The sequence below is a fragment of the Ruditapes philippinarum genome, unplaced genomic scaffold, assembly GCF_026571515.1.
Source record: "Ruditapes philippinarum isolate M1 unplaced genomic scaffold, ASM2657151v2 ctg6116_1_1_1_1, whole genome shotgun sequence".
In the NCBI taxonomy this organism is placed as follows: Eukaryota; Metazoa; Mollusca; class Bivalvia; order Venerida; family Veneridae; genus Ruditapes; species Ruditapes philippinarum.
Window position 1 is genome coordinate 53,333 of NW_026857527.1, and position 25,668 is coordinate 79,000.

A 25,668-nucleotide genomic window follows, 5' to 3' on the forward strand; every position below is an offset into this window, starting at 1 on the left:
TCTATTAACTTTTGTTAATTTCGACAGAAAGGTACTGTAAGTTAACAGATATGATAAGCAGATACTGCAGAAAGATAGAGAGAAAATAAAATACTAATATGAGCCGTGTCATGACAAAACCAACATAGTGGGTTTGCGACCAGCATGGATCCAGACCAGCCTGCGCATCTGCGCAGTCTGATCAGGATCCATGCTGTTCCCTATCAGTTTCTCTACTTGTAATAGGGTCTGTAAGCGAACTGCATGGATCCTGATCAGACCGAGCGGATGCGCAGGCTGGTCTGGATCCATGCTGGTCGCAAACGTACTATGTTGGTTTTGTCGTGACACGGCTCAATTATTATTTAGTGTCTAGCTTTATTTGTCATCCAATGAAAACAGTGTATTTCCTAAAAATTGTGTGTGGTACATTTCATAGAAGAACAAAAGTCAATTCTATATCGAATTACGCTCAAAGTAGACTTCTATTGTTCATAGTGCTTCATGGAACAGCATTCGTAAAAAAAGTAGTGACGTTTTAAAGAGATTTCTAATGAAGCAAAATAAAGCTTGACACCAAGTATGTTAGTATTCATCTGAAGCTGTTCTACAGAAATTAGAAACATTCTCCTGTTGCTGTCACTCCTGTCGAAGTTTCTAATTTCAGTAGAACAGCATGGACGAACACTTACATATACATTATATTTACTATATGTTTAAAACCCCGGAATAATATCTCTAGTATATCCTATGGCAACTATAGGTTTATAAAACTAGCAAAATATCTATATAGAAAACTTTACCGTGCATTCAGGTAATAATGTCTCTGGCTTTAAAAATAAAAATATCAAATTAAATAGCGAACTAAAAATCCCTGGTTCTTTTTATAACCAAAATTCAAGAAAATGGTGCTTTAGGGTAAACATCTTGAAGAACATAAAAACATAACTTTATAAAATATGATCAATGCAAGATGCTGATTTGATTAACAGTTGATTCTAAGCTAGAAAATGAAGACAATAATTATAAAGATAATAAATAAAAATTTTGAGGTTATCGAAGTAAAAGGAGATGACATACAGGAAGAAGATTGCGTGTAGTTTGCACAGACAAAAATATTGATGGTACAACAAAATCAAAATTAAATTAATAATCAAACAAATTATAATACAGTCCCTCTAATATAGAAATATGAAGACTTTTTTTAAAATAAAATATGTATTCATGTATTTGTACAAATTTGATCCAATCAGAGGAATTATCTTTCTTTATTTCCTAATTTAATCTAGGTCAGATTAGCATTGTTCATCTTTTGTGGTTGAAAAAACATCTCAAGTACCAGTAAAGCATTGGGATTTAGTAATGCCATAATTTGGTTAGTCAGCGACCATATATGGTAGGTTGACTGCAAAACTACAGGTACTTTTATGACATAAAAAAAGGACTTACAACAGTTTTGCGATCAACCCTCAATTATACATGGAACCCTTTATTTAACTTGTATGGTCAATAATTTAACAATCTCTTATGAAGGATCATACAAGTCGAAACATCAGTCTGCATTTATAAACAAACCTTAAAACTTATCTGTGTTGGTTGTATGTTCCACTAAATTACTAATATTTGTAAAGTATTGAAACTTATTGATCATTTAATATAGAAAAGTAAGAACTAGAAAACTATGGAGGAATGTATGTATGTAAAATAAACCACTTAGACTTACCAAATAATTGTATAAAATATTTTTTTATGACTTATTCAAAAGTATAAAATAATAAGAACCCAGACTGACAACAAAAATCACTACAACATCTATAAGATGTAGATCTACCCACCCTATGTACGCTCCAAACATTCCAAAAATCACTGAGTAGCAAAAAAAAGGAGAAAATATTTTGTCATTAATACATGTATCTATAGGATAAATTCGGTATTGGGTATTTATTTCAGCATTCTACTTTACTGCTAAATAACTAGAAATATCTGCTTGTTCAATGTTGTATAATATCTTGAGAAATAGAGGGATACTTTATAAGAATGTAATCAAGCATGTAATGTCATAACCCCAGTAAAAGTTTCAGACTCAAAAGATACAAACAGAATGTATGAAGTGTTATCACACTATCCTTACATTTCTTTCTGTAAACGTTGTATTTCTCACTAAAAATATCCAATAATTCACAGTCAGTAAAGATTATTTTATTTGAAAAATCATGCAGACACATGAAAAACAAGATTTTACATTTTGAATGTTCATTATTATCAGTTTTATTTTACTATTAAACATGGAACCAATATGATCTCTATACATAAGTCGGGTGCATAAAATTGTTAGACAATAGCACAATATTTACCTACACATAGATACAGCAGCATTTATATAACACTCTTTTAATAAGATTCAATCATTTCCTAAATAATTACAGCAGAACTGTTGTAATAGATTATAAGTACATGTATATAGATACATGTATATAGATTAGTCATCATCCATGTTACACATGCAATCAAAACACATCTTGCTGTCGTTTTTTAGTTTTCCAAAATGCATTACTATTCACACACTCAAACGTAATTCAAACATTATTAGTAAGTACATGTAATTATAATACAATGTAATAGCAAGCAGAAACTCTGTAATTCAATATCATTATTTCCTATTTATGCAATAATGTTTCAATTTCCTTTCTCTTAATTTAACGCTAAAATAAACTATTTAATTTGAGAATTTATCAAAATATATCTGAAGAAATTAAATCTTGGTAAATCATATAAAATGTGTATATCAATTATTATTTATAGACATAAAAAAGTCCATTATTTTATGATAATATTTCACAGATGAACAATCGTCAGTTTCCATCAAGAATTTTTGTTTTATTTCCCCCACCCTTTTTTAAACTTTCTGAATAGTTTTGTTTCTAACTCAAACAAATTAAGATGATATAAACATGAAAATAAATTTGGAATTTCTATTTTTTCAATTTCTTATTTTTTACTCACCCTTCAGTATCTGGGATAATTTGGACAACACGAGACCCTTTGCCTGCCCCTATAGGTTTTCGTTGATAATGACTCCTGAAATATGCAAGACATATATGATAATTATTATAAGAGGGACATATGTGATATATTGACGGTCAATCTGTACAATGTTATGATTTTTGTCTATAAAAGTCCTTTATGTAATAAGAGTGTTTAACAAATGAAAAATGTATTCCATAAGTCATTTAGTTAACGCTTATCCTGTTGATTTTGAGTCCATATGCCACAGATGCCATCACCCTTACTCCCCTGGCCCCACCCCCTCCACTGAAATGTTAGTCTGTTTTTTGATGGTATATTGCACATGCCTGGGAATTATTTGACCTCCATTTATTAAGACTTTAACTGAATATTACAGAACAAAATGCAGATTTGTACAAAATCAGTCCTGGTAAGTATTATTATTGCAAAGTTTCACTAAAAACTCTTCAAAACAGGGATTTTTATAGCAAAGTTTCACAAAAACTCTTCAGAACAGTTGCTTGAGTGTATAGAAAATTCCAAATAAAAATAGCTGCCATACTGTTTGTTTGTTTGTTTCATTTTACGCCTTTTCCCAACAGTATTTCAGTCATATAGGCGGGTAGTTTCCTAACCATCGTTCCTGGAGAAACATTAACATAAAGTCAAGGGAGATAATCAAAGGGGATACCTGAATCTTTGTGTGACAGATTTATTTCCCCCTTTCTTCAACCTCTCATGTTCTTTATAACTTCTGTATTGGTTTTGTATAACTACAGCAGCATCGCGACTCTTCTTGAACCGTTTCTGAGCATAGTAACTTCGGAACTGGCTCTGGATTAACACAGCAGCTTGGGTCATCTTCTTATAGTATGCATACTAAAATAAATAGAAACGTTTTTGTAAATATTTCAGTGTTTTTTTTCTCACTTTTTGGGGAAGGGGGTCGGTGCCATTTGGAGGGGGGAAAATGCAATAGGAGGGGGAATTTTATTTCTTCACAAATGAAGAAACAAAAACGAATCCAATGCATATTTCAATACATCACTTACCACTGTAAGATTTACTTTTGTTTGACATTGTTTTCTTTCCAGTGAGAAGAAAAGGGGAGCAACTCTTGCAACAAAAGCTTAAAATACGTCGCTTTTTCTTAATATACAATCTAAAATATTGACAGCAGAATGTAAAGAGTCGCATGTTAAACTTGTTGGGACGCCAGTAGTAGATCCCCTTACATACCCGGGAACAAATTGTAAACAACTTTGCTTAACAGTAAGTCTTACAGGATTAATATAAAACATTTTTCGGCAGTTATATGCAAAAGAAATGGTATCCATTGCAGGCAAATTTTGGCTGCCATATGAGGGGGAAATTTCTGCTTTGAGAGGGGAAAAAAACATACTATTTTGAGGGGGGAATGGGGCCAAATTTCTCCGAATATTTTGGTGAAAAAAAACACTGTATTTGTTTTTGTTTTCTTTTTGTTCAAGGAAATACTTTCAATGAAAATAATAGTATACTGTAACAGTACATCAAAAAAGCCATGACCTAATGGTTAAAGGTGTCTGCCTCTGAACCTCTTGATATGGGTTTGAACCTTGCGGATGACACCAGCAAGCTACCATATTAAGACACTTGACAGCTCTACGTATATTTGTCAACTATGATTCAGCTAATGCTATTCATCCTCCAGTACTTCTAGAATGACTTGTGTGGAAATGTTAGCAATTACTGGAGGAAATTAAATGCCCAAGGGCAACATGTCAAGCCAGCTGTCACACCTGACCTTGAGCTTTGACCTTGTCAAATTGTTCTTGCAAGTGACATGCTGTCTCATGATGTTGAACATTTGTGCCAGGTTATTTGAAATTCCATCAGCTAGTGATAGAGTGATGGTGCCGACAAGCTGTTTGAGATCATTTTTTTATAACCTTGACCTTTGACCTAGCCACAGGGTTCTTGCATGCAACACACCGTCTCATTATTGTGAACATTTGTGCCAAGTTATTTGAAATTCTGCCTATTCATGACAGAGTCATGCCCCTAAGGCATAATCAGGAAGGACATACGTACACACACTGAATTGCCAAAAGTGACAGCTAGTATGATAGAAAAATTGTTCAAGCCCAGTTTAAGAAACTATCATGTATATGTATGTTCATTACAAACATATGACAGTACATTAACAGACCTGTTTATATCTCCTATAATAACTCTGTATAAGAACAGCTGCCTCTCTTTCTTTAGCTTGTTGTTTACATTGTTTATCTTTATACTGTCTGTACGCACTCTGTATAACTTTAGCTGCCTCGTATAATTTCCTCTGTTCACGATCTGTTAAAATAGAATTTTAGTTCACATGTTTATCTATATAATAATTTATCACATGTACCAGTGCCAATTTTGCAACTCTGTAAAAAATGTATTTTAATGCCGTGCATATATATTTTGATGTGATTTCGTTTGAGTTATACTTTAGGCGTGTCATTAAAAAGGTATTGTTTTTTACTTTAAACACTATTTTATTTTGGGTATGTGATAAAAACAATATCATATTCGTGTAAGTTCAATACTTAATTTATTGAACTTGTTGAATAAAATAATGTTACGCTCACATAATATAACTTTATACAACTCCTTCAATAAATACACTCATTCAATATCCTCTATTTATTCAACACATCTATTATTTCTATTTTTTTTTTTCAATTTTTTTTTTTTACTAAGAATTAACTTTTATATCATAAATGAAATTGTTTTTACAATCATTAAATGGTGACATAACTGACCTTTATTATCTTTTCTCTCTTTTTGCATTTTTTTCTTCTCTCATTCTTCATTTATCTTTCCTCTTTTTTCATACACTTTCTTTTCTCTCTCTCTCTCTCATACTTATTATGTACTTTATCATAATATTAGCACTTCTTAGTTTTATTAGAAGATCTTAAAATACAAATATGCTTGTCATAATTTCATTACATTTATTTGAAGTTATACTTTATGTATTTAGTTAATATGATTTGAATGTTTGTATATTATGATTGAAAAATAAAAGAGAAAAAAAAACAATCAAATCTTAGGAACCCCCCCCCCCCCCCCAAAAAAAAAAACAACAACATTTTGTCTTTTTTTAGAAAGGGTAAATATGTGTTTTAAAATGTTTACAATTGATTTAAAATATATCCTGTTTATCGTCAGACGATTGTAGCCTTGCGTGTAGAATATGTTGTCATAAAAGTATCAAAATGTAAACAAAATGGTATTTTGACTTTCAAACAAAATACTTGTTCACTAAAACTGTACAAATTTCCATAACATATATAAATCCGTATGGTCAATGAGAATATATATTTTGGAAACTGTAACACAGTAACAGTACACCAAAAATCTAGGCCACTGGTAATTTTTATTACATGTTTATCAACGAAAATACAGTGTATTCTGTTAATTTGATATAAAAAAAATATCTTTCACTTTATATAGCTCAATGTAATAATGTACATAATTTCTCAATTTCATCCATTGACATGCTCTCTGTATTATTTTTGTATGTATAAACAGTACTGTCTACAATTTATCCCTAAAAGTGCCCCAATTTCTACAGTAGACTACTGGAGAATATAGCATTAACGTTTGTTTTTTTTATTGGATTTTAACATCACACCGGCACAGTATAGGTCATATGGCGACGTTCCAGCTTTACTGGTGGAGGAAGACCTCAGGTACCCTTCCATGCACTATTTCAGGCACAAACAGGAACCTGAGTAGAACCACCAACGCTAGATAGCTTCCTCACATGAAAGAATCCAAAGTCCCTGTTGGGATTCAAACCCACAGCGGTGAAGGACAAGTGGTTTGAAGTCAATGACCTTAACCACTCTGCCACAGATGCCCCTTACAGCATTTATGAAATAAAACCTTATGTTTATTTTTATGGCACTAAAAATCATTTCTTCAACAGATGTGCCCAAAGACTGGTTACTACAACAATGAAGGTAACAAGAGAGACAGGGAACTTACCAGACAGTGTTAGCTGTGAGAAATCTTTCTCCATGAAGGTAGCGGGGGCATTGAAGTACTCAATGAATTCTGCAGCAGTAGGGGGCGGGGAGTCCATGTGGAATGTATAGGGACTATATGGGCTGTGTAGACACGTAGAGTCAGGGCTCAACGAAGGAGGCGGGCGTTACCCAAGTCTGAATAAAACATTCTGGATATCTGAAAAAACAAATAAAACGGATCAACATGCTGTTGTAATAAGTACAAACAATATTAATACTTCTATTACTTGAACGCAGGTAAAAGTAAATATCAATGTATGATAATGGTGATATTTATAACCAAATGCCAGAATCAATGTCAGAGTTATGGGCCATGGAAAGTCACCTTATATTTTTCTCTTAAATAAGAGTGTGAAATTTTAACACATTCCCTTCAGTAGTTTTGAAGATACCAACGTGCAGATAAAACCTTTACCAAGGTGTGATGTGGATGCTGAGTTAGTACAATAGCTCTCCCTAATTAGCTCAAATTACCGAGTTAAAAATGGATTCCAAATTAAAAACAGGAAAGGTCCAATCCTTAAATACAGAAGGTAACCATCATTTTAAAAGTTACGATAAAATGAAACATTTTTCCAAGAAATCAACAACAGGGATTCTAATAAAACAGGGGAACATGCAAATGTCCTACCTATATTCATCAAAAAAGGCCAGGCTGTATGCATCGCGTGTTGAGATGCCAGAATCTTCTCCATACGAAGAATAAAGCCTCCCCGTTATGACGAGGGCCGGGTGTGGTGATGCGGAGGACTGTGTAAAGAAGCTGTACGAACTGCTACGTTTCTCGCTTGAAACTCATCTGGCTGAATATCATCTCCGCGACTAAGGGTGACGATTTTTTCTCTCTGGCATCGCACAGCAATTATCTGTTTAGCCAGGTGAACCATTTGTGGGGTTGAGGGTTTTCAATTTTCTACGCCTAATATATAAAAATAGAGTTTAAGTTACTTTTACTGTAAAATATTTCCTGCATGTATGTTTACAAATACTGCTAAAGCATCAACATAACCATTATCAAGGCTTTCAACATAACCACAGATTAGACATTTCACAAAAATATTTCCAAAAAAAAGTTTGGTAGAGCATGATATTGTTTTGAATAATGTAGTAAAACTATGCTTACAAAAAGAAGTTCGTAAATGTATTAACACTGTGAGTATAAAGATCAAAATTGTGTAAATCTGTTCCTGCAAGCAGGCTAAGATTTCAATCAAAAAACCAAACTGTTGAAAAGTCAGAGCTCTTCTTTTCTAAAAATAGATCATCTCTCTCTGTCTTATATTTGCATGTCTTATTTTTTCACTATTTTCCATACATGCCACACCTTTGAAATGTCAAATACTAACAATCAAGCAAAGTTAAGTCTATTCTTGACTCAACATTTTCAAAGTAAAAGACTAACCTTGACTCAACATTTTTTAAGTAAACCGCTAACCTTGACTCAACATTTTTCAAGTAAAACACTAACCTTGACTCAAAATTTTTGCAAGTAAAACACTAACCTTGACTCAACATTTTTCAAGTAAAACACTAACCTTGACTCAACATTTTTCAAGTAAAACACTAACCTTGACTCAACATTTTTTCAAGTAAAACACTAACCTTGACTCAACATTTTTTCAAATAAAACACTAACCTTGACTCAACATTTTTACAAGTAAAACACTAACCTTGACTCAACATTTTCTAAGTAAAACACTAACCTTGACTCAACATTTTTCTTCTCATATCTTCATCATCAGAGGAAATTCTCTCTACATCAACAAATGAATTATTGCTGCCATCTGATAAATTATCTGAAAACATACAAGCCATTTATTTTACTGTTAGAGATAACCAAAATTTTGCCTATGTTTATGGCACTAGTATAGAGATAAGCCAGTGTTTACATCCAGGCAATCTGACCAGATGATTTAAATTGTTTGTGTGTGTTCTAAAGTTTAATAAGGGTCCACCCCACTTTTTAGGCACTTTAAATAGAGGATATTGAAAGAGTTAATTGAATTAATACTAAATTTATTGAACAAGTTGAATAAAATCATATTATGCAAGCCTCTGGCTAGCATAATATTGTTTTATTCAACGAGTTCAATAAATTAGTATTGAAGCTATCCGAATATAATATTCTTTTTATCACATATATCAAATAAGAGCGGTAAACTGTTAAAAAGAGCTATTTTTTATGACGTGCCCATAGTGTAACAATAACATTAGCATGATTAAAGCTATGTGTATATATTGCACAAAAGACGTCACGTCAAAGTGTTATTATAATAGTGTAATATAGTTTTTATTAAATGGCTTTATTACACTCCTGCGCTGCGGGTTACCGATAATGATAATTAATCCATTTCATGGGTGTTGATGTATAATTGACTGAATATCACATCTACAGACAAAATAGGACAAACATTACTAGGTTTAATAAAATGGCTAAAAGCTGTAAAAAAATGTTGTAATCCTAATACGATTTACCTCGTTGTCCAATGTTAATCCAAGATGAGATATTGATGAGTTGTCATTGATTACATATGAGTTTTGCCACATGGTCTCTCGATCACACTTGGTTCAACTGTTTACAAACAGCTCTGCGTAACCTAGTATTATTCATTAAACATATACATGTATATTATCAATATATAACAATAATTAGTTTAGTTTATACTAATATATTTTAGTTCGATTGTTTTGGAAGCTATTATTAGCTTATTGAAACACTCTTGAATCCGTTCCTGGAACCAACCAGTACTAAGCAATGATAAAATAACCATAATTGACTCTTATCCTGCTTAAACAAGAGTGACCAGCCTTTGCCACACATCCGTGTAGTCTGACCAGACTCTATACTGTTGGATGACTATAATCTGCAAATTCCAAAATATTGATAAGTAACAGTTCCATAATTGAAAGCTGGAAGTCCATTTAAAAATTCAACATGTTTACTGTAATAGACATACTAAACTTCAGCTACAATTAAATTCTTAAGGATTAATTATAGTGAAACATAAACAGGCAGCAAACCTGTTCAATAAGAAGAAATTAGAAAATGTCATTAAGTTTTAACAACAAGATAATGTAAGTCAACTAGATCAACAGCATCATACCTGATTCTCTTCCATCTGATAACATTGGGTTAGTCTGGTACAACAAGTGCTCCATATTAGCTGCTAGTTGAGGCTCCGAATTAGCCTCCCGAACCGGACGCTGGAATGCTGCGGTCGTTGAAAAATGTACCGGTTCTAAAGTTTGATTAGATATCACATCAACAGAAAATCGTTTTTGCAACTTTTGTCTTTTTTCGGCCGTTGACAGTGAAGATGTGGATAATGATGCCATTGTGGATGTTATACTTTTTGATGCCGATGACGGCAATGATTTTAGCATTGGTTTATTGTTATGAGAAGGATTTTCTCGTTTATATTGTTTGTGAGCATTTTCAATTTTATCATGATGGCTAGAGGGTATATCAATATGTAAAGCATTCAGTACAGTGTCCGAGTCTGGAAGTTCCTCGTGTTGGGAAACTGAATCAGTTGACTCCTTTGTAATGGTTGTTGAAGATGTCATCGGAAAGTCAGTAGAAAAATAAGTCTTTTCTGGAGTTGAGCGAATATTTGAGACAGAATCCGAATTTGAACACATTTTACTCATGCTTTGAGAATTATCAAAAGTCTGGGTTTGATAAATGCTTGACGATGAAATGTATTCTTGTGATCTTGATGAATTCAGATCATGTGACTTGTCATGTGATGAATCAATTTGTTCTAATTGGTCAGCCAGTTTGTGATGTCCATGCTGCCTAGCAACCAGCAAGGGGAGGTTACCCTCTCTATTAAATGAATGTAGTGGACCTTTGTTCCAGTTGTAGAGAATTTCTGCAGACTTGGTGTGTCCTCTTGCACATGCCCACATCTATGAAAATATAAGATTTGACTCAATTAATAACACATTTGATTTTGTGTAATAAAATGACATATTTTTTGTGCTTACAGTAACACATCATTGCAACCCTCATAATTGGAAGCTAGAGGCCAATTTTCTAGTTTAATAAACTGTACATAATACATCCTATGCTCTTTCTATTGCATTATTTTTCTCTACTTTAAGCTCCATTTATATGTTCTGGGTGTGTGTGTTAAATACATATTATATTGCTTTCACAACCGATTATAATTCAATTATCGTTTGAAAATGGACAGTCACATGCCTCGAATTTTTTAGTAAACTTCAACCCTTTACCATGCTAAATTTCATAACAAGACTTACTCATCTGTCAATCTATACACTAGAGAAAATAATTATCCCAAAAGAAAGTCCAAAATGGCAAAATTGAAAATGTTGTTGACTCAGTTTGACTGAGCTTATTCACGGATAGTACTGTCGAGTGCAAACTACTGTCAATGCCCCATAGCACCCGCTTAAGCAGAATTCAACATTTTTACATGAAATTTGAAATTTTGAATTTAGAAAAGACATTCATCATTTTCATGGAAAATTTCAAAAATACCATGTTTGTACTGTATCTTGAATTACTAGTTATGTCTTAACAGTGTCTGCACATGCTAAATTGCGGTCTGCAGCTTGTTAATATGGGGTTATGCACCTGGTAATAAGTGGTCTGATCGTATATAACAATGTGGTCTTGCACCTTTACATTGGGGTCTGCACCCTGTCTGTTACATGGGGGGTCTTCCATCTGTTGTTACATTGGGGTTCTGCACCTGCTATATGCGGGTCTCACCTGTGTACACCTGGGGTTCTGCACCTTTGCTACTATTTTGGGTTGGTCTCTGCACCTGCTACATGGGGAGGGGAGGGTCTTGCATCTGTTATATTGGGCGGGTCTGTACCTGCTACATGGTGGTCTGCCACCAGCTACATGGGGATCTGCACCTGTTGCATTGGGGTCTGCACCTGTTACATGGGTTCTGCACCTCTTACATTGTTTGGTCTGCACCTCTTACATTGTTGCGTCTTGCACCTGTTAAACATTGGAAAGGGGGTAGATGCACCTCTGTACGCAACATTAGGTACGGTCTGCCAACCTGCTACAATGGGGGGTTGCACCTGCTACATTTGCGGGGTTCTGCACCTGAACAATTTGGCGGTCTGCACTTGCTCACTCTAGCGTGGTTCTGCACCTGCTACATTGGTGAGTACTTGCAATCTGCTACATTGGGGGCCTGCATCTGTATATGGGGGGGCTACACCTGTTTTACATTGCGGGTCTGCACCTGTTATATTGTGAGTTAATGGTCGTGGCACCATGCGTACATTGTCTGGGGTCTTGCATCTGCTACATTTGGGGGCCTGCCACCTGTTATTATGGGGGGGCTGCACCTTTACATTTGGGGTCTGCACCTTTGTTATTTATATGGCATAGCGCACCTGCCTACATTTGGGGGCAGTTCAGCATCTGTTATTATGGGGTATGCACATGTTACATGGTTTTGTTCTCACCTATGCATGGTCTATATTCAGTCAACGATTTGTAGATTGCAAGATGAAAAATAGTGTAACTTTTACGAGTGGTGTACAAGAGTTCAGATCTGTACTGTGTGCATCTACTTCATACTCCAATAACCAACTTGGATTCTCATTCCTGAAATACAAGTAAGAAAAAGTAATAATACAGTAGTACAAGCAACAAAACAAGTAATACAGTATAGACATAGAGACATGTTAATTATTTACCAATGGCATAAGCAGAGTCAGACCAGTCATTCTTACACAATTATTTGTTAGTTTGATTTTGTTTTACATCACACCGACACAGTATTGGTCATATGGCAAAGTTCCAGCTTTTCTGGTGAAGAAAGACCTCAGGTGCCCCTCTGTGCATTATTTCAGGCACAAACAGGCACCTGAGTAGAACCACTAACGTTCTGTAAGCTAGCTAGATAACTTCCTCATTACATAATAGTAACTATTAGCTAAACAATTTCAACACATAGTATTTTGAAAATAAAGTCCCAGAAATTACTTATGGACAGTTCCAGATTTATAAGACAAGACAAGTCCATAGCACATACTAAGCTGGGTTTACTTTACTAACATAAACACAGTATAAGAGTATTAAGACATATCATCTTGCAAGTTAATTTTCAGGTCGAACACACATGCAAGGATATGCCTTCAAAGACATGAACTATATCTGTCAACTTCTAAATTCTGCTTCAACCAAGCTGTCCTTCAGGCTCTGTGTGACAAGATTCCACATTAGCCAACGACTTTGCCATTGATCTCTGTTGCCCCCTCCAAAACCTCATTTTCTAGCTAACTAGGTGGACACTTCATCCATTCATATTATCACATTTAGAAAGATTTACCTCCATTTGATAAGAAAAGTGATGAAGGAGTGGTATCCAAGCCCGGCGGCAAGATGTAGGAGACTGAGTCCCATAGATCCATTCTCTACAGATAAATCATTTGACGTCCACAGTCGAGATGCGAGAGATTCTAAATGTTGTGTCAGACACGTGTCCATATCTGCTAAACTTGACAAATTACTGGTTATCTAAAATAGTTTATTATATTACTTATATAAATGAAATATTTAGAAATATTGGTGAAATAAAATATGTATTTAATTTTCTGTATTTTCACTGGTGTTTTTTGCCAGACTACTTTCTTCTACATTCAGCCAATACACAAAATTTAAGGGTAAGTCTTTCAAATAGTAATGTCAAAAAAGAGAAAAATGTATATAATAAACAGATAATTCAAGTTTTTCCTATAAATACAAGATTTATTTTCATCTTGTGGTATGAAAATTGTCATATTTCACTTGTGGCTACCACCATATGAGGAAACATGTTTGAGACCCTAGAGGAAATTAATCGCACAATATTTGGGTGGAGAGGCCAACACTTAAAAAAACAAATGCTCAATAGACTTATTTATGTTGACTATTTATATATTATTTTGATGTCAAAACAACTGACATTACAATTGCAAGTTCAAATCAGTATTGACTAGGATAACCTATACAATTTTTTCGAAGTAAGACTTTAGCAACACTTGACACATTAATAATACATGTTTAACATTCAGATAGATGGAGCAGGAAGTTAACATTATGTAATGTTTGCAATCACCACAAGGTCAAGGCAGTATGCAAATCCTTGCAGTCTAACAAAACATTTAGTATTGGCTGACTTACTTCACAGGTGCCTGACGTCTAATGTCCCTTTCATACCTTCTTAAGTCAGATATTATAGATTCTAAATAAACATATGAGCCGTGCTATGACAAAACCAACATAGTACGTTTGCGACCAGCATGGATCCAGACGAGCGCATCCTTGCGGTCTGTTCAGGATCCATGCTGTTTGCTTACAAACCCTATTACAAATAGAGAAACTGATAGCAAACAGCATGGATCCTAATCAGACGGCGCGGATGCGCAGGCTGGTCTGGATTTATGCTCGTTGCAAACACACTATGTTGGTTTTTGTCATGACATGGCTCATATAGGGGTAAAGTAGGGAGGTGTGTGTTAGACATCAGGCATGTTGCTTCAAATTTGTCATCTTCTTTTGATTATCTCATATTTTGACAATTAAAACTTCAGGAAGACAGACACCTTCATTTAGGTTATTCAGCAGGGCATTAGTGAATTACCTGTAATTTAAGGAAGCTTGCTAATTGTATAATTTTAAATTTACCTGTTTAATGTTAGGAGAATCAGGGACCTTACTGAGGGCAAGTTCTATCCTCTCTAACTTTGTTAACAACTGTTCTATAAGCTTACAATCTGTAAATAAGATATACATCAAATTATAATTATCACAAATTCAAGATTGTTTGACAACAGTGAAAAAGAATTTGCCTGGAAATGTAGTATCTTAAAGTTTTGCTACATGAACTATATAATTAGTTGCTACGAAGAAACTTATCCAAGTTTTTTTTACAATAAACTGCACATTGGCTTATTAAGAAAGCTCATTTCTTTTAAAACTCATTACATAACCATTAAATCGTCACCTTAGTGCAGGAACAGGTTAACTCCTAGTATATTTTAATAGGAGTTAACACATTACTGCGCTAAGGAGATGAAATGTTTAATGAGAAAGGGATATAATTAAATTAGTACTAGGTAACTTTATTATTACATTATCCTCACAAATTTGACAGGATATAAAATCATGGAATTGGAACTTAAAACATATCATAGCAAGGTTTCTAATCTAACTTATTTCAACTCTATAATTTTCTTCTGTCAGCTCTTAATTGACGCTTTTGCCTTCCTCATCTTTCTACATTCATTATCAATAAAAATGTTTTTTATTATATATTTCAAACATGAATTTTACCGCTACATTTACAGTAATGAATTTTATGTTAGGAAAAGTCCTTTTATAAGCATTGTATGCTTTCGAATCTGTTCCTATTTCTTCATTGTATATTATCATATGTAAGTAATGATTGTATGTAAAATAATTATGTTTGTGTTAAAATGTTTGAAATAAAATATGTTTACACTAACTTTTGGAACTTAAAGTGAATAGCCTTATCCACCAGTATAGAGCCAGGCCAGCCCACTCATTCCTGTACTTTGACAAGGCTCTATACTGTTGGCTGGCTCAATTTTTGTATTCTGAAAATGAAACCCCTTAAACTTTGAATGGACTGGTCCAAATGCAAAACAGTTTCAGTTTCAGTTTTTATTAAACCAAGGCATATAATATGCAACTGGTTATAACAACAAACAAACAGAAAAATAACAGTCAAAAATCACTAATATCACAATATAAGAATACAATTATGACTACAGGGCAAGTTAATTATAGAAATTCAGCAGGTAATAAAGAGAATACTACCGTCAACAGAGAACCAATCTAGGACCAATGAGGATGTATCGCTGAGTGAATCACTTGGTCTATCCTTGTATTCAAACTGGACATTGTTAGAGATGACCGTCCCATCACACGAGACTTGTAATGTTACACGACCAGAATGATGACCTGTCAAACATATTTAATACATACATATGAGCCGTGGCATGACAAAACCAACGTAATGCGTTTGCGACCAGTATGGATCCAGACCAGCCTGCGTATCAGCAACCGATCACTGTTTCACACTTCTATTGTCTGACCTATGTGACCACTTACACAATCTTTTCCCTAGAAATGATCTATTTCAGGCAATAAAAGAAGCAAATTTTATCCATACAATGAGAGAATCTGTGAGCAAAATAGCCGGCAGTTCTTTTAAAAATAATTACTAGAAGTTTATCTTCTCTTTTAATTTGTAAAATATTAAAATAAATCAGATAATTACTTACTTGGAACAAAACATCTGAGAACACCTGGTTGAACAAGAGTGGTGGCTATTATTTTTCCATCTAATAATACTGTATAGTTTCCCATATTAGAATGCCATGGTCCCGTTACTAACACCTTCGTCTGGCCCTGCACAAATACAAATTGAGAAATGAATATGTAGGAGAAATAGATAAAAAACCAACACAATTTTAAATATCAATACATGTTTTGCTTTATTAGCTTCGTCAGTTGATAAATAACAGAGGAAATGACGTAAATGTACCAAACAGACATCTACGTTAATAGATGCCACATTTGGCGCGTAAAAGAAACGTTATAATATTATAATAAAATAAAACATCTTATACTGTTTTATATAATTAAACATTTTTATTACATGTCTTAAGTTATTTTAGCATGATACATAGATGATATACAAACTAAATGAAGCACAGATAAAAATTATACTTTGCCTCGAATCTGACTTAATTTAAGCAGCCATATTTGTTTCGGTTAGATTATACTACAGTGAAATTTGAGAAAACCGGATGCTGAGAAAATCGGAACTCTCTAAATACCGGATGAATAATTCAGTCCAAAATTTTTCCTTCTTTAAACTATTGTAATAAACATTGACAATACCGGAATCTGTAAAAACCGAATATCGGACGGTTGAAAAGGGACTCAAAGTCCATTATATAGACAATTACCCTGACAATACCGGACGACGAAGGTGTGAATAACCTTGTGTACTTATCAATTGGTTGTGTCTAATACGCTAACTGAGCGTAAACGGAACAATGATTATCTGATTTGTTAATTATGTCTCTTTTTACAGTTATATGTTACCGTTTTATATAAATGCCAAAATGCACGAGAAATTGATAAGTTAAAATCAGTATGAATGAAAAATAGAATATTATTATACTGCATTGCTTTTTGTATATTCATTTCCTAAAATGACAACGCAACGGAAACGACATTTATCAGTGCCAAGTTCTATTCCATGGCCTAAAAGAATTCGACAAGAGCTGTCTAATAGTGACAAATTTAAATTAGTTAAAGACAGTAAAACTTTGCCAAGACCTACTTTAAAAATCTCTATCTGACAAACATGGTACATGTATAAGCAATATTAACAATTGGGGCATTATTATAAACAAACAAAGTAAACTATGTTCGTTAAATCATTATCCATTACCCAAATGTAAACATATGCGGGTGTAATCGGACTTTATCGTTATGAGGTAACTGCTGTTCGTTTAAATCCAAAATTTTATTGTATTTATATGCAATAATGGGACAAAAACAATTAAAACATATTGTATAGTATTTTTATCATTTCTTTATTAAGCAATATACTTACTCATGATCATGAAAATGCAAATATACGTTCAGCATCCTTTGTAAGTTATTGCTCGGTTTATAGGATCCTGAATAGCTGAAGGGGACATTGAGAATACCGGACCGCTGAGAAAACCGGACAAAACCCTCGGTCCGAAAGCCGTCCGGTTTTCTCAACTTTCACTGTATATCAATTTCAGCATTTATGTTTTAAAATGAACTGAAATATATCAGTAACTATAGTTATGACTGTCTTCAGTGACCTTCCATTACAAACAATTTTATTCCATTATATATCTTGCTTTTTGCACTCCCTAAATCTAATTTTTAGACTTCATTGCAAAAAAAAAGTTCCACATTTTTTTTTCAATCTTCGACTATTGATGGCTCTGTCAAAATCACACACAGCTGTACAGATCAAGTGTCATTGACGATCATGCTAAACAATTACAAAACTAGAAATGTGTCCATAGGACACGGATGCCCCCACACGTCACTGTTCTGTCAATCATATGACTCTAGGTCAAATATTTTTTGGACTACATGTGCCACAAGTTGAAAACTAAAAATCAACAAAGGGCCATAATTCTGTTAAATTTGGTTGCAGCAAAAATTCCTTTCTTTACTACCATCTACACATTAAGGTTGTTCATCCCTGGAAGTTTAAGCAAAATCTGCCATCCGGTTTAAGAGGAGTTGCATTCACAAAATTTCTACATAGTATATAGTGAAAAAATCAACAAAGGGCCATAATTCTGTAAAATTTGGTCGCAGCGAAAATTCCTTCCTTTACTACCATCTACACCTGAAGGTTGTTCATCCCTGTAAGTTTAAGCAAAATCTGCCATCCGGTTTAAGAGGAGTTGCGTTCACAAAATTTCTATATAGTATATAGTGAAAAAATCAACAAAGGGCCATAATTCTGTTAAATTTGGTCGCAGCAAAAATTCCTTCCTTTACTACCATCTACACATTAAGGTTGTTCATCTCTGTAAGTTTAAGCAAAATCTGCCATCCGGTTTTAGAGGAGTTGCGTTCACAAAATTTCTACATAGTATCGAGTGAAAAAATCAACAAAGGGCCATAATTCTGTTAAATTTGGTCGCAGCGAAAATTCCTTCCTTTACTACCATCTACACATTAAGGTTGTTCATCCCTGTAAGTTTAAGCAAAATCTGCCATCCGGTTTAAGAGGAGTTGCGTTCACAAGATTTCGGGACGTACGGACTGACGGACTGACGGACGGACAAGTGCAACGCTATATGCTCCCACATTGTGGGGGCATAAAAATGACCTAAAATGCCACAATATTTTGAAAGAATGAAAAAACCACAAACCTCTGCGTAGGCCCAATCAGGTGAGAAATCTGTAATTGTTGCTATTGTACATGGTGTCTTTGTTGTATGCACTAAATTATCTCCCCTGCCTCCCATAGGTGGCAGTTCTCCATCCTGACCTTGACCTTGTGACCTTGAGGTACCACAGGTCACACAACTAGAATCAACATCACTATTCACTGTACCTATACTCCCTCTCTGTTCACTACTATTACGAGAGAAATTATTTGCATTGAGATTGCCTATATTGGTTTGAGTCATGGAAATACTTCCCACTTTCTGGTTTTCAAGATTCTGTGATTTTTGGCACTGATTAGTATTCATTTCCATGTTTGCAGGGAGTTCAGCAATGTCCCCAGAGTTCGTAAGGACACTGCACATTCTTTCTAGCTCAGGCATGTCTATTAGATCTAACTGGTCTAGGTTTAAATCAGATCCTTGTAAAGTATTGAATGTTCCTTGCAGACTCTCGAAGCTGTCTCCTAAATGACCAAAACCTTTCTTGTTTTCTTCCATTGGCGAGAACTTGTCCGCAGTAAGGAAGTCTGCACCACTTATTTCATCTAACAATGAGCTTACCATAGAATTGTTGTTAGAATTATTCGATGAAAACAGACTAGTGAAGTTATTTGTCTCTGAGGTTTGGATATTTGCTTGTACGAAAGAATTTTCAACTGGGTTTAAGTTAGATTTTGTTTCCTCAGGCTTGGTGTCCATCTGTTGTATATCAGATGTACCTTGTATTGTCCCCATATTATGAAAACCATTAGTTTGACTTTGCCCCTGCTGATGTGTAAAATTGATATTATGAGATGGAATCACAGTCACATTATTACAACTATCGTGGCTTTGTGAACGAGCCATAATACTTGCGTTAATAGAGTCATTCGGCTCGCACAATGAAACCGACCTACATAACACCTGCGTTGATACATCTCTAACCTGCGAACTCATTTCTCTCGTTAGTTGTGGAGTGACCTCCCTTGATTCTATATTCGGTAGCTGCCCAGAGTTTGTAGTATTTGTTAAAATCGATAACTGAGACGCATCATTCTGACTGGCCACTAGCATCATTTGACCACCCCCTAGATTTCCAATGTTCAATATCAGTGGACCTTGAGCAAGATTCAGTGGGTTTTGTAAGGTGTGAGTTTGTTGTGTGATAGTTGTGGAGGGATGAGAGAGGGTTGCGGAGGGATGAGGGAGGGTGCCGGAGGGATGAGGGAGAGTGCTGGGAACAAATCTATGATCATGTTTGTCTGGCAGTACTGGCAGAGGCTTGTACCCACTGGTGGCCGATAGTGAAGTATGAGGTTGGCAACTTGAACCACAGATTTGAGGCTCAACTTTGAACCTGTCCTGGTTGTCCATTAGCCGTTGAACCAAAGTCAATATTGTCTCATCCAGCTACAAAAAAAAGAGAGAGAGATAAAATTGCTAGACAGAGTGAGATTAAAGTATAATATTACCTACGAGGTTTTAAGACATACTGACAGTGTGATGGCCATATAGAGACTTTCACTTGCTTATTCTGTTTCGTTTTACGATGCACCAACACAATTTAGGTATGGCACCGAAACAGGAAAGATGATTCTGGCTAACCTTGTGTGTTACAAAATTAAAGCAATGACAGAGGTCAAAACTACCACACCTGCTGGAGCTAAGAGATAAATAGACTGGAGTAATTTGAACCAATTTAGTCTCCTCTTACAATCACACAGAGTTAAATGATTGATGCAATTCTGATGCCTCAACCCATAAAGGCAACCTCTCAGCCACAGGGGGAGTATTAAGACTTTAATCATTTTGATGGTAACAGGGTAATACACCAGGAGGCCATCTGTGTATAATGTCCAACATGTAAACACCTTGGTAAAATGACCATCTTTCCACAAACCAGCTGAGAAAAGAAAGTCAAGTCCTTTTTTTAGGAGTATCTTATCATAAAAACAAAGTTAATGCTTAAATATCTAAGATTCTTTTAATACAGTTGTTTAAACATTTTACACAGTTATTAAGACGCCATTTAAACAGTTCCCATTTTTATAGTGACAACCCTACTATTTTTAATATCCCTAAATTGAAATTATTTTTTTAAATTTTTTTTTTGCAATTCTCACAACAAACTGTAATACTGATAATGGTTTTTGATTAGTATCAAAATCTTGGAAACTTTGTATACAAAACTGTCAGGCATTGTGTCTTACTCACTCTATTTCTAACATAATTCATCACCTTTAAGTGCAATAACAGAATAAGTCCTTCTAAATTTAATAGGAGTTAATCAGTTATTGCACTAATGGATTTCAAATCTACTTATGTTTTTGTAATGATCTTAATTACATGTGAAATTGTATAATCATACAAACAGGCACATTAAATTATTTGCATTCTTTATTTCATGAGATTTGAGAGGTTTTTCCCCCTCAGAACATATTACAGCTGTTTTCAAAATCATAATAATAATATAAATTACATGTTGAAGAAAGGAGAGAAAAACATATTATATAATGTAACAAATGGAAGATCTAAAAATAATAAAAAGTTTGCAAATTTACCACAGGTAAAGACTCCCCATCAATGCTGGAAACTGAAAATAAAATATTTATTCATCAAGTAGATTTTTATATATATATTTAGCACTACTAAGATGCCAGCTAGTGTTTGAAATATTATGTACAGAGGGAAATCTGAGGTCTTCCTGTAAAGCAGGAAAGTCGCCATATGACCTATACTGTGTTGTTGGGAACATAAAACCAAACACAAAAAGGGAATGGTTAGCATTGCATTTCATTAATTTTGTTTTTGTTTAATTTTCTGTGTGGGGTAAAAGTCATATGTTACGGTCATATGGTAATTTTCCCAGCTTACTGGATCAAATATACAAGTTATATAGTGTAAAAAACCCAAGTAAAATAGTGTATAATACACAAGTAATATAGAGTAAAATACACAAGTAAAATAGTGTAAAATACACACGTAATATACTGTAAAATACACAAGTAAAAAAAAATATACAAATAATATACTGTAAAATAGACAAGTAATATACTGTAAATATACTGTAAAATATACAAGTAATATAATGTAAAATATACAATTAATATACCATAAAATATACAAGTAATACCATAAAATATACATGAAATATACAGTAAATTATACAAACCCTGAAATATACTGTAAAATATGCAAGTAAGGTACAGTAAAATATACAAGTAATACCATAAAATATGTAAGTAATACCATAAAATATACAAGTAATATACTGTAAAATATACAAGTAATATAACGTAAGATATACAAGTAATATATAGTAAAATATACAAGTAATATATCTTAAAATATACAAGTAATATACCTTTAATAATATACAACCTCATCCTGAGGTCAATGGGTACTATGGAATCAATTATGTTTCTTTCAAATCATTTGTTGTATACATTATTCATTAAGATTCCATCAATCAAGGAAAAAACTCCATCATTAGTGTAAATCCTCCATGGCTTATATATTTCAGGAATATGTTAATAGTTTTTCGCCACAAAAAGAAACAAAATTTTATAAGAATACTTTCAAAATATTACGAATGTAAGCTTTGTTTACACGTCTCATATAATTCTGTATTGAATGGCATACTGGGATCCTACATATTACCGGACAAAATATAAAGTTTTTGATCTGTAACTTTTATTTAAAATAATAAAAAAGAATGGAATTTTACCCAAATTAAATTTGGGTTCTTAATGCACGTAAATATTCCTTTATCAAACATGAAATTAAACATTTGACCGTAGAAATGTGTCTTTAAAGTAGGGCATTATAAGAGGAAAAAAATTGTGTAAACCACTCAATTTACCGGACATTGTGTTTAAAAAAGTTTTGAAGTCGTGAATTGAAATTAATCTTTAAATAATCAGCAGGAGACTACGACTATAGAATGGCAAGGTTAAGATATTTAAAAACCCAGTATGTCACTAGAAATAGACACGGCAGTCATGCCTGTTATGAAGAGGCCAATAATATAGGGTGTAATTGAAATTAACACTATTAACTCAATTAAAGGAATAGGAATGGGTGGATTGATGTCTGTCTAATATAAATATTCATCATTTAAAAAGAGGTACCATGACAGTTTTTCTGTTGACATCAACCCTATAAGTGAAAAATTCATGTTTTAAGACACTATTTTTTTACTTGAGAAAAAGTTCATGGGCGCTGCCATTTTGGCGTTCTGTCATTCTCACGAGACAGACGAGATCGAGATTGTGACGTGTTACACCCACTTCCTTGTATAGGTGTACACGCTGGTACAACTGAAATATGATCTTGATGGAAGAACTTATTAATCTTATTGCGTACATTATAAATTATTTATGAAAACATCATATGGCAACTGAATTGTTTTATTAATTAATGAAGACGCCGCGACATTAATTATCATTTGTCCGATTTTCAAGCTTGCTTGATGATATAAGCAAATGATTGCTTAATTTTCAAAGATAAACCATCAATTTAATTTGGGTACGTATGAGAAACTTTCTTCAAATTGATGATATATCCTTTATTTTTGTACTTATTTTCGCTAGACCAAGCTGTCGAATAGGATACATTCGCCGGTCATTGTATCTTTTTTTCAGCGTAAAATATCAACTAAATCCAACATGCAAGAGATCTGCTTAAGGATGCGATTTTCCACAATTGACGCTAATTATGAGAATGGCCGCAGGAAAATCGGCAGCCAGACTTATATCGTATTAAAACAAACTGTACGTTATCTACTTACCCCAATCCCTTTCCAAACACAGGTATGCATTTTTTTTTTACTACACGTAAATTTAATCCAGTAAAACCAAAAAATCATAAATCTACTTTTTAATATTTAAAATGATTTTGGTAACTGAAAAAAATGTGTTGCTATTTTATGAACATGCTGTAATTTTACATATTATATTGACAGGTTGTGGCAACTAATTTCCCCTAGGTCATTTAGTTCACTGATGCAAGCGTAAAAAAAATAGATGTCTATTTCGTCATCAGATATTTGACAAGGGTGATTAAACCAATCAGGGCAACATTGTGCATGATCAAAAGGTCTGTTCGGCACAGAGCAACAAAGGGGTAATAAAATCGTCCAGTACACAGCTGACAGGAAACATTATGCTGCAAATAGGAACAAATTAAAATGGACAATGCACACGTATTAGACATAAGTAGTAAGAACCAGCCAATTGGTGAATAAATTATGCAAATTAGATTTTTGAGCCAGCCAATAAAAGTGTTTTGCCTGCAGTTAATATTAGGCTTACGATTTACGATGCCCAGCATCATACGTTGACAGACATGATTTACAATTTACTTTTCAAAAGAGTTTGCTTATATTTTTTGAAATTAGTACTTCAATTATCCAATTTGTTCACACCTTTTAATTTGAAAGTCGAATCAAACTGCAAAAAATTTAATTACATGTACTATTAGAACACGTTTTAGTAGGATTTTATAATAATGATTAATTATCGGCCGATATCAATAATTAACCGCCAATTAATTCGTTTGGTGCGTTTGCTTATTTAATTGCATTATTTAATTGTTGAAAATTTCTTACATATAACATTAGAAATAATTAAAATCTGTGAAATATTGTTTAATTACATTAAATAAACTTTAACGAACATCTAAGCATCGTTTGGAAGTAGACGGCATCACTGGCCTGAGGGTGGATGCGACCAGCAGACGGATTTTTTTCTTCTTATTTTTTCATTATTATTTACATTTTTTTTTTTTTTTTGGATATTGTTACTTTTATTTTGAACCATTAAAAAAATCTCCTCTACCACCTCCTGTGAAAATTAAATAGTCTGGTCAATACTTTATTATATTAAATTTCCCTTACGAAAATTCAATTAGATTTATCATAAATCTAAAGATGGTGGGTGGAAATGACATCACGCGACCAGCCTTTTTTATTAACGGCCAATACACAAACCATGGCCGCTCTTTACTAATTTGTAGGAAATCGGTGACTTTAGCGAATTTAAATTTTGTTTCATTCGTTTAATATTATTATTTGGCGGCAGAAAATTTGCAGATTTATTATTTATAGTATTCTTTTTCTGAAATCAAGTTTTTATTCTAACCTTGTCTTTCCCTTTAACGTATTGATTCTTAATGATCCTTAAACGTGTGAAATGGAATTCTGTTCCTTGTCATACAGTTTCCTTTTGATCATCATGTAGCATGTTACAAAAGCCATAAAATTCATTTTATTATATTTCTTGTAAGATTTCCTCCCATGGGCGTTACCCGTTTCCTTATATGTTTTTTATAATTAACACTTCTTTGTAAAAGACTAGAAATGTGTCCATAGGACACGGATGCCCCCACACACCACTGTTCTGTCAATCTTATGACTCTAGGTCAAATATTTTTTGGACTACATGTGCCACAAGTTGAAAACTAAAAATCAACAAAGGGCCATAATTCTGTTAAATTTGGTCGCAGCAAAAATTCCTTCCTTAACTACCATCTGCACATTAAGGTTGTTAATCTCTGGAAGTTTAAGCAAAATCTGCCATCTGGTTTAAAGAGGAGTTGCATTCACAAAATTTTCTACATAGTATAGAGTTTGAAAAAATCAACAAAGGGCCATAATTTCTGTAAAATTTTGGTCGCA

The 25,668-nt window shown here is 33.7% G+C and overlaps 1 protein-coding gene across 1 annotated transcript in view; it reads right to left on the bottom strand.

The window, feature by feature from the left end:
• Nucleotides 1–25,668, bottom strand: part of LOC132750084 (calmodulin-binding transcription activator 2-like) — a 75,284-nt gene that overhangs the window by 7,904 nt on the left and 41,712 nt on the right. The window contains exons 7-20 of the mRNA XM_060740022.1: nucleotides 21,554–21,585; nucleotides 18,996–20,402; nucleotides 16,335–16,461; nucleotides 15,868–16,011; nucleotides 14,713–14,801; nucleotides 13,376–13,563; nucleotides 12,573–12,648; nucleotides 10,151–10,958; nucleotides 8,750–8,842; nucleotides 7,006–7,173; nucleotides 5,177–5,319; nucleotides 3,677–3,864; nucleotides 2,983–3,057; nucleotides 783–809 (exon numbers count right to left, since the gene is read on the bottom strand). Coding sequence (XP_060596005.1) covers nucleotides 783–809; nucleotides 2,983–3,057; nucleotides 3,677–3,864; nucleotides 5,177–5,319; nucleotides 7,006–7,173; nucleotides 8,750–8,842; nucleotides 10,151–10,958; nucleotides 12,573–12,648; nucleotides 13,376–13,563; nucleotides 14,713–14,801; nucleotides 15,868–16,011; nucleotides 16,335–16,461; nucleotides 18,996–20,402; nucleotides 21,554–21,585 — 3,565 coding nt within the window. The remainder of the gene's footprint in view (nucleotides 1–782; nucleotides 810–2,982; nucleotides 3,058–3,676; nucleotides 3,865–5,176; nucleotides 5,320–7,005; nucleotides 7,174–8,749; nucleotides 8,843–10,150; nucleotides 10,959–12,572; nucleotides 12,649–13,375; nucleotides 13,564–14,712; nucleotides 14,802–15,867; nucleotides 16,012–16,334; nucleotides 16,462–18,995; nucleotides 20,403–21,553; nucleotides 21,586–25,668) is intronic.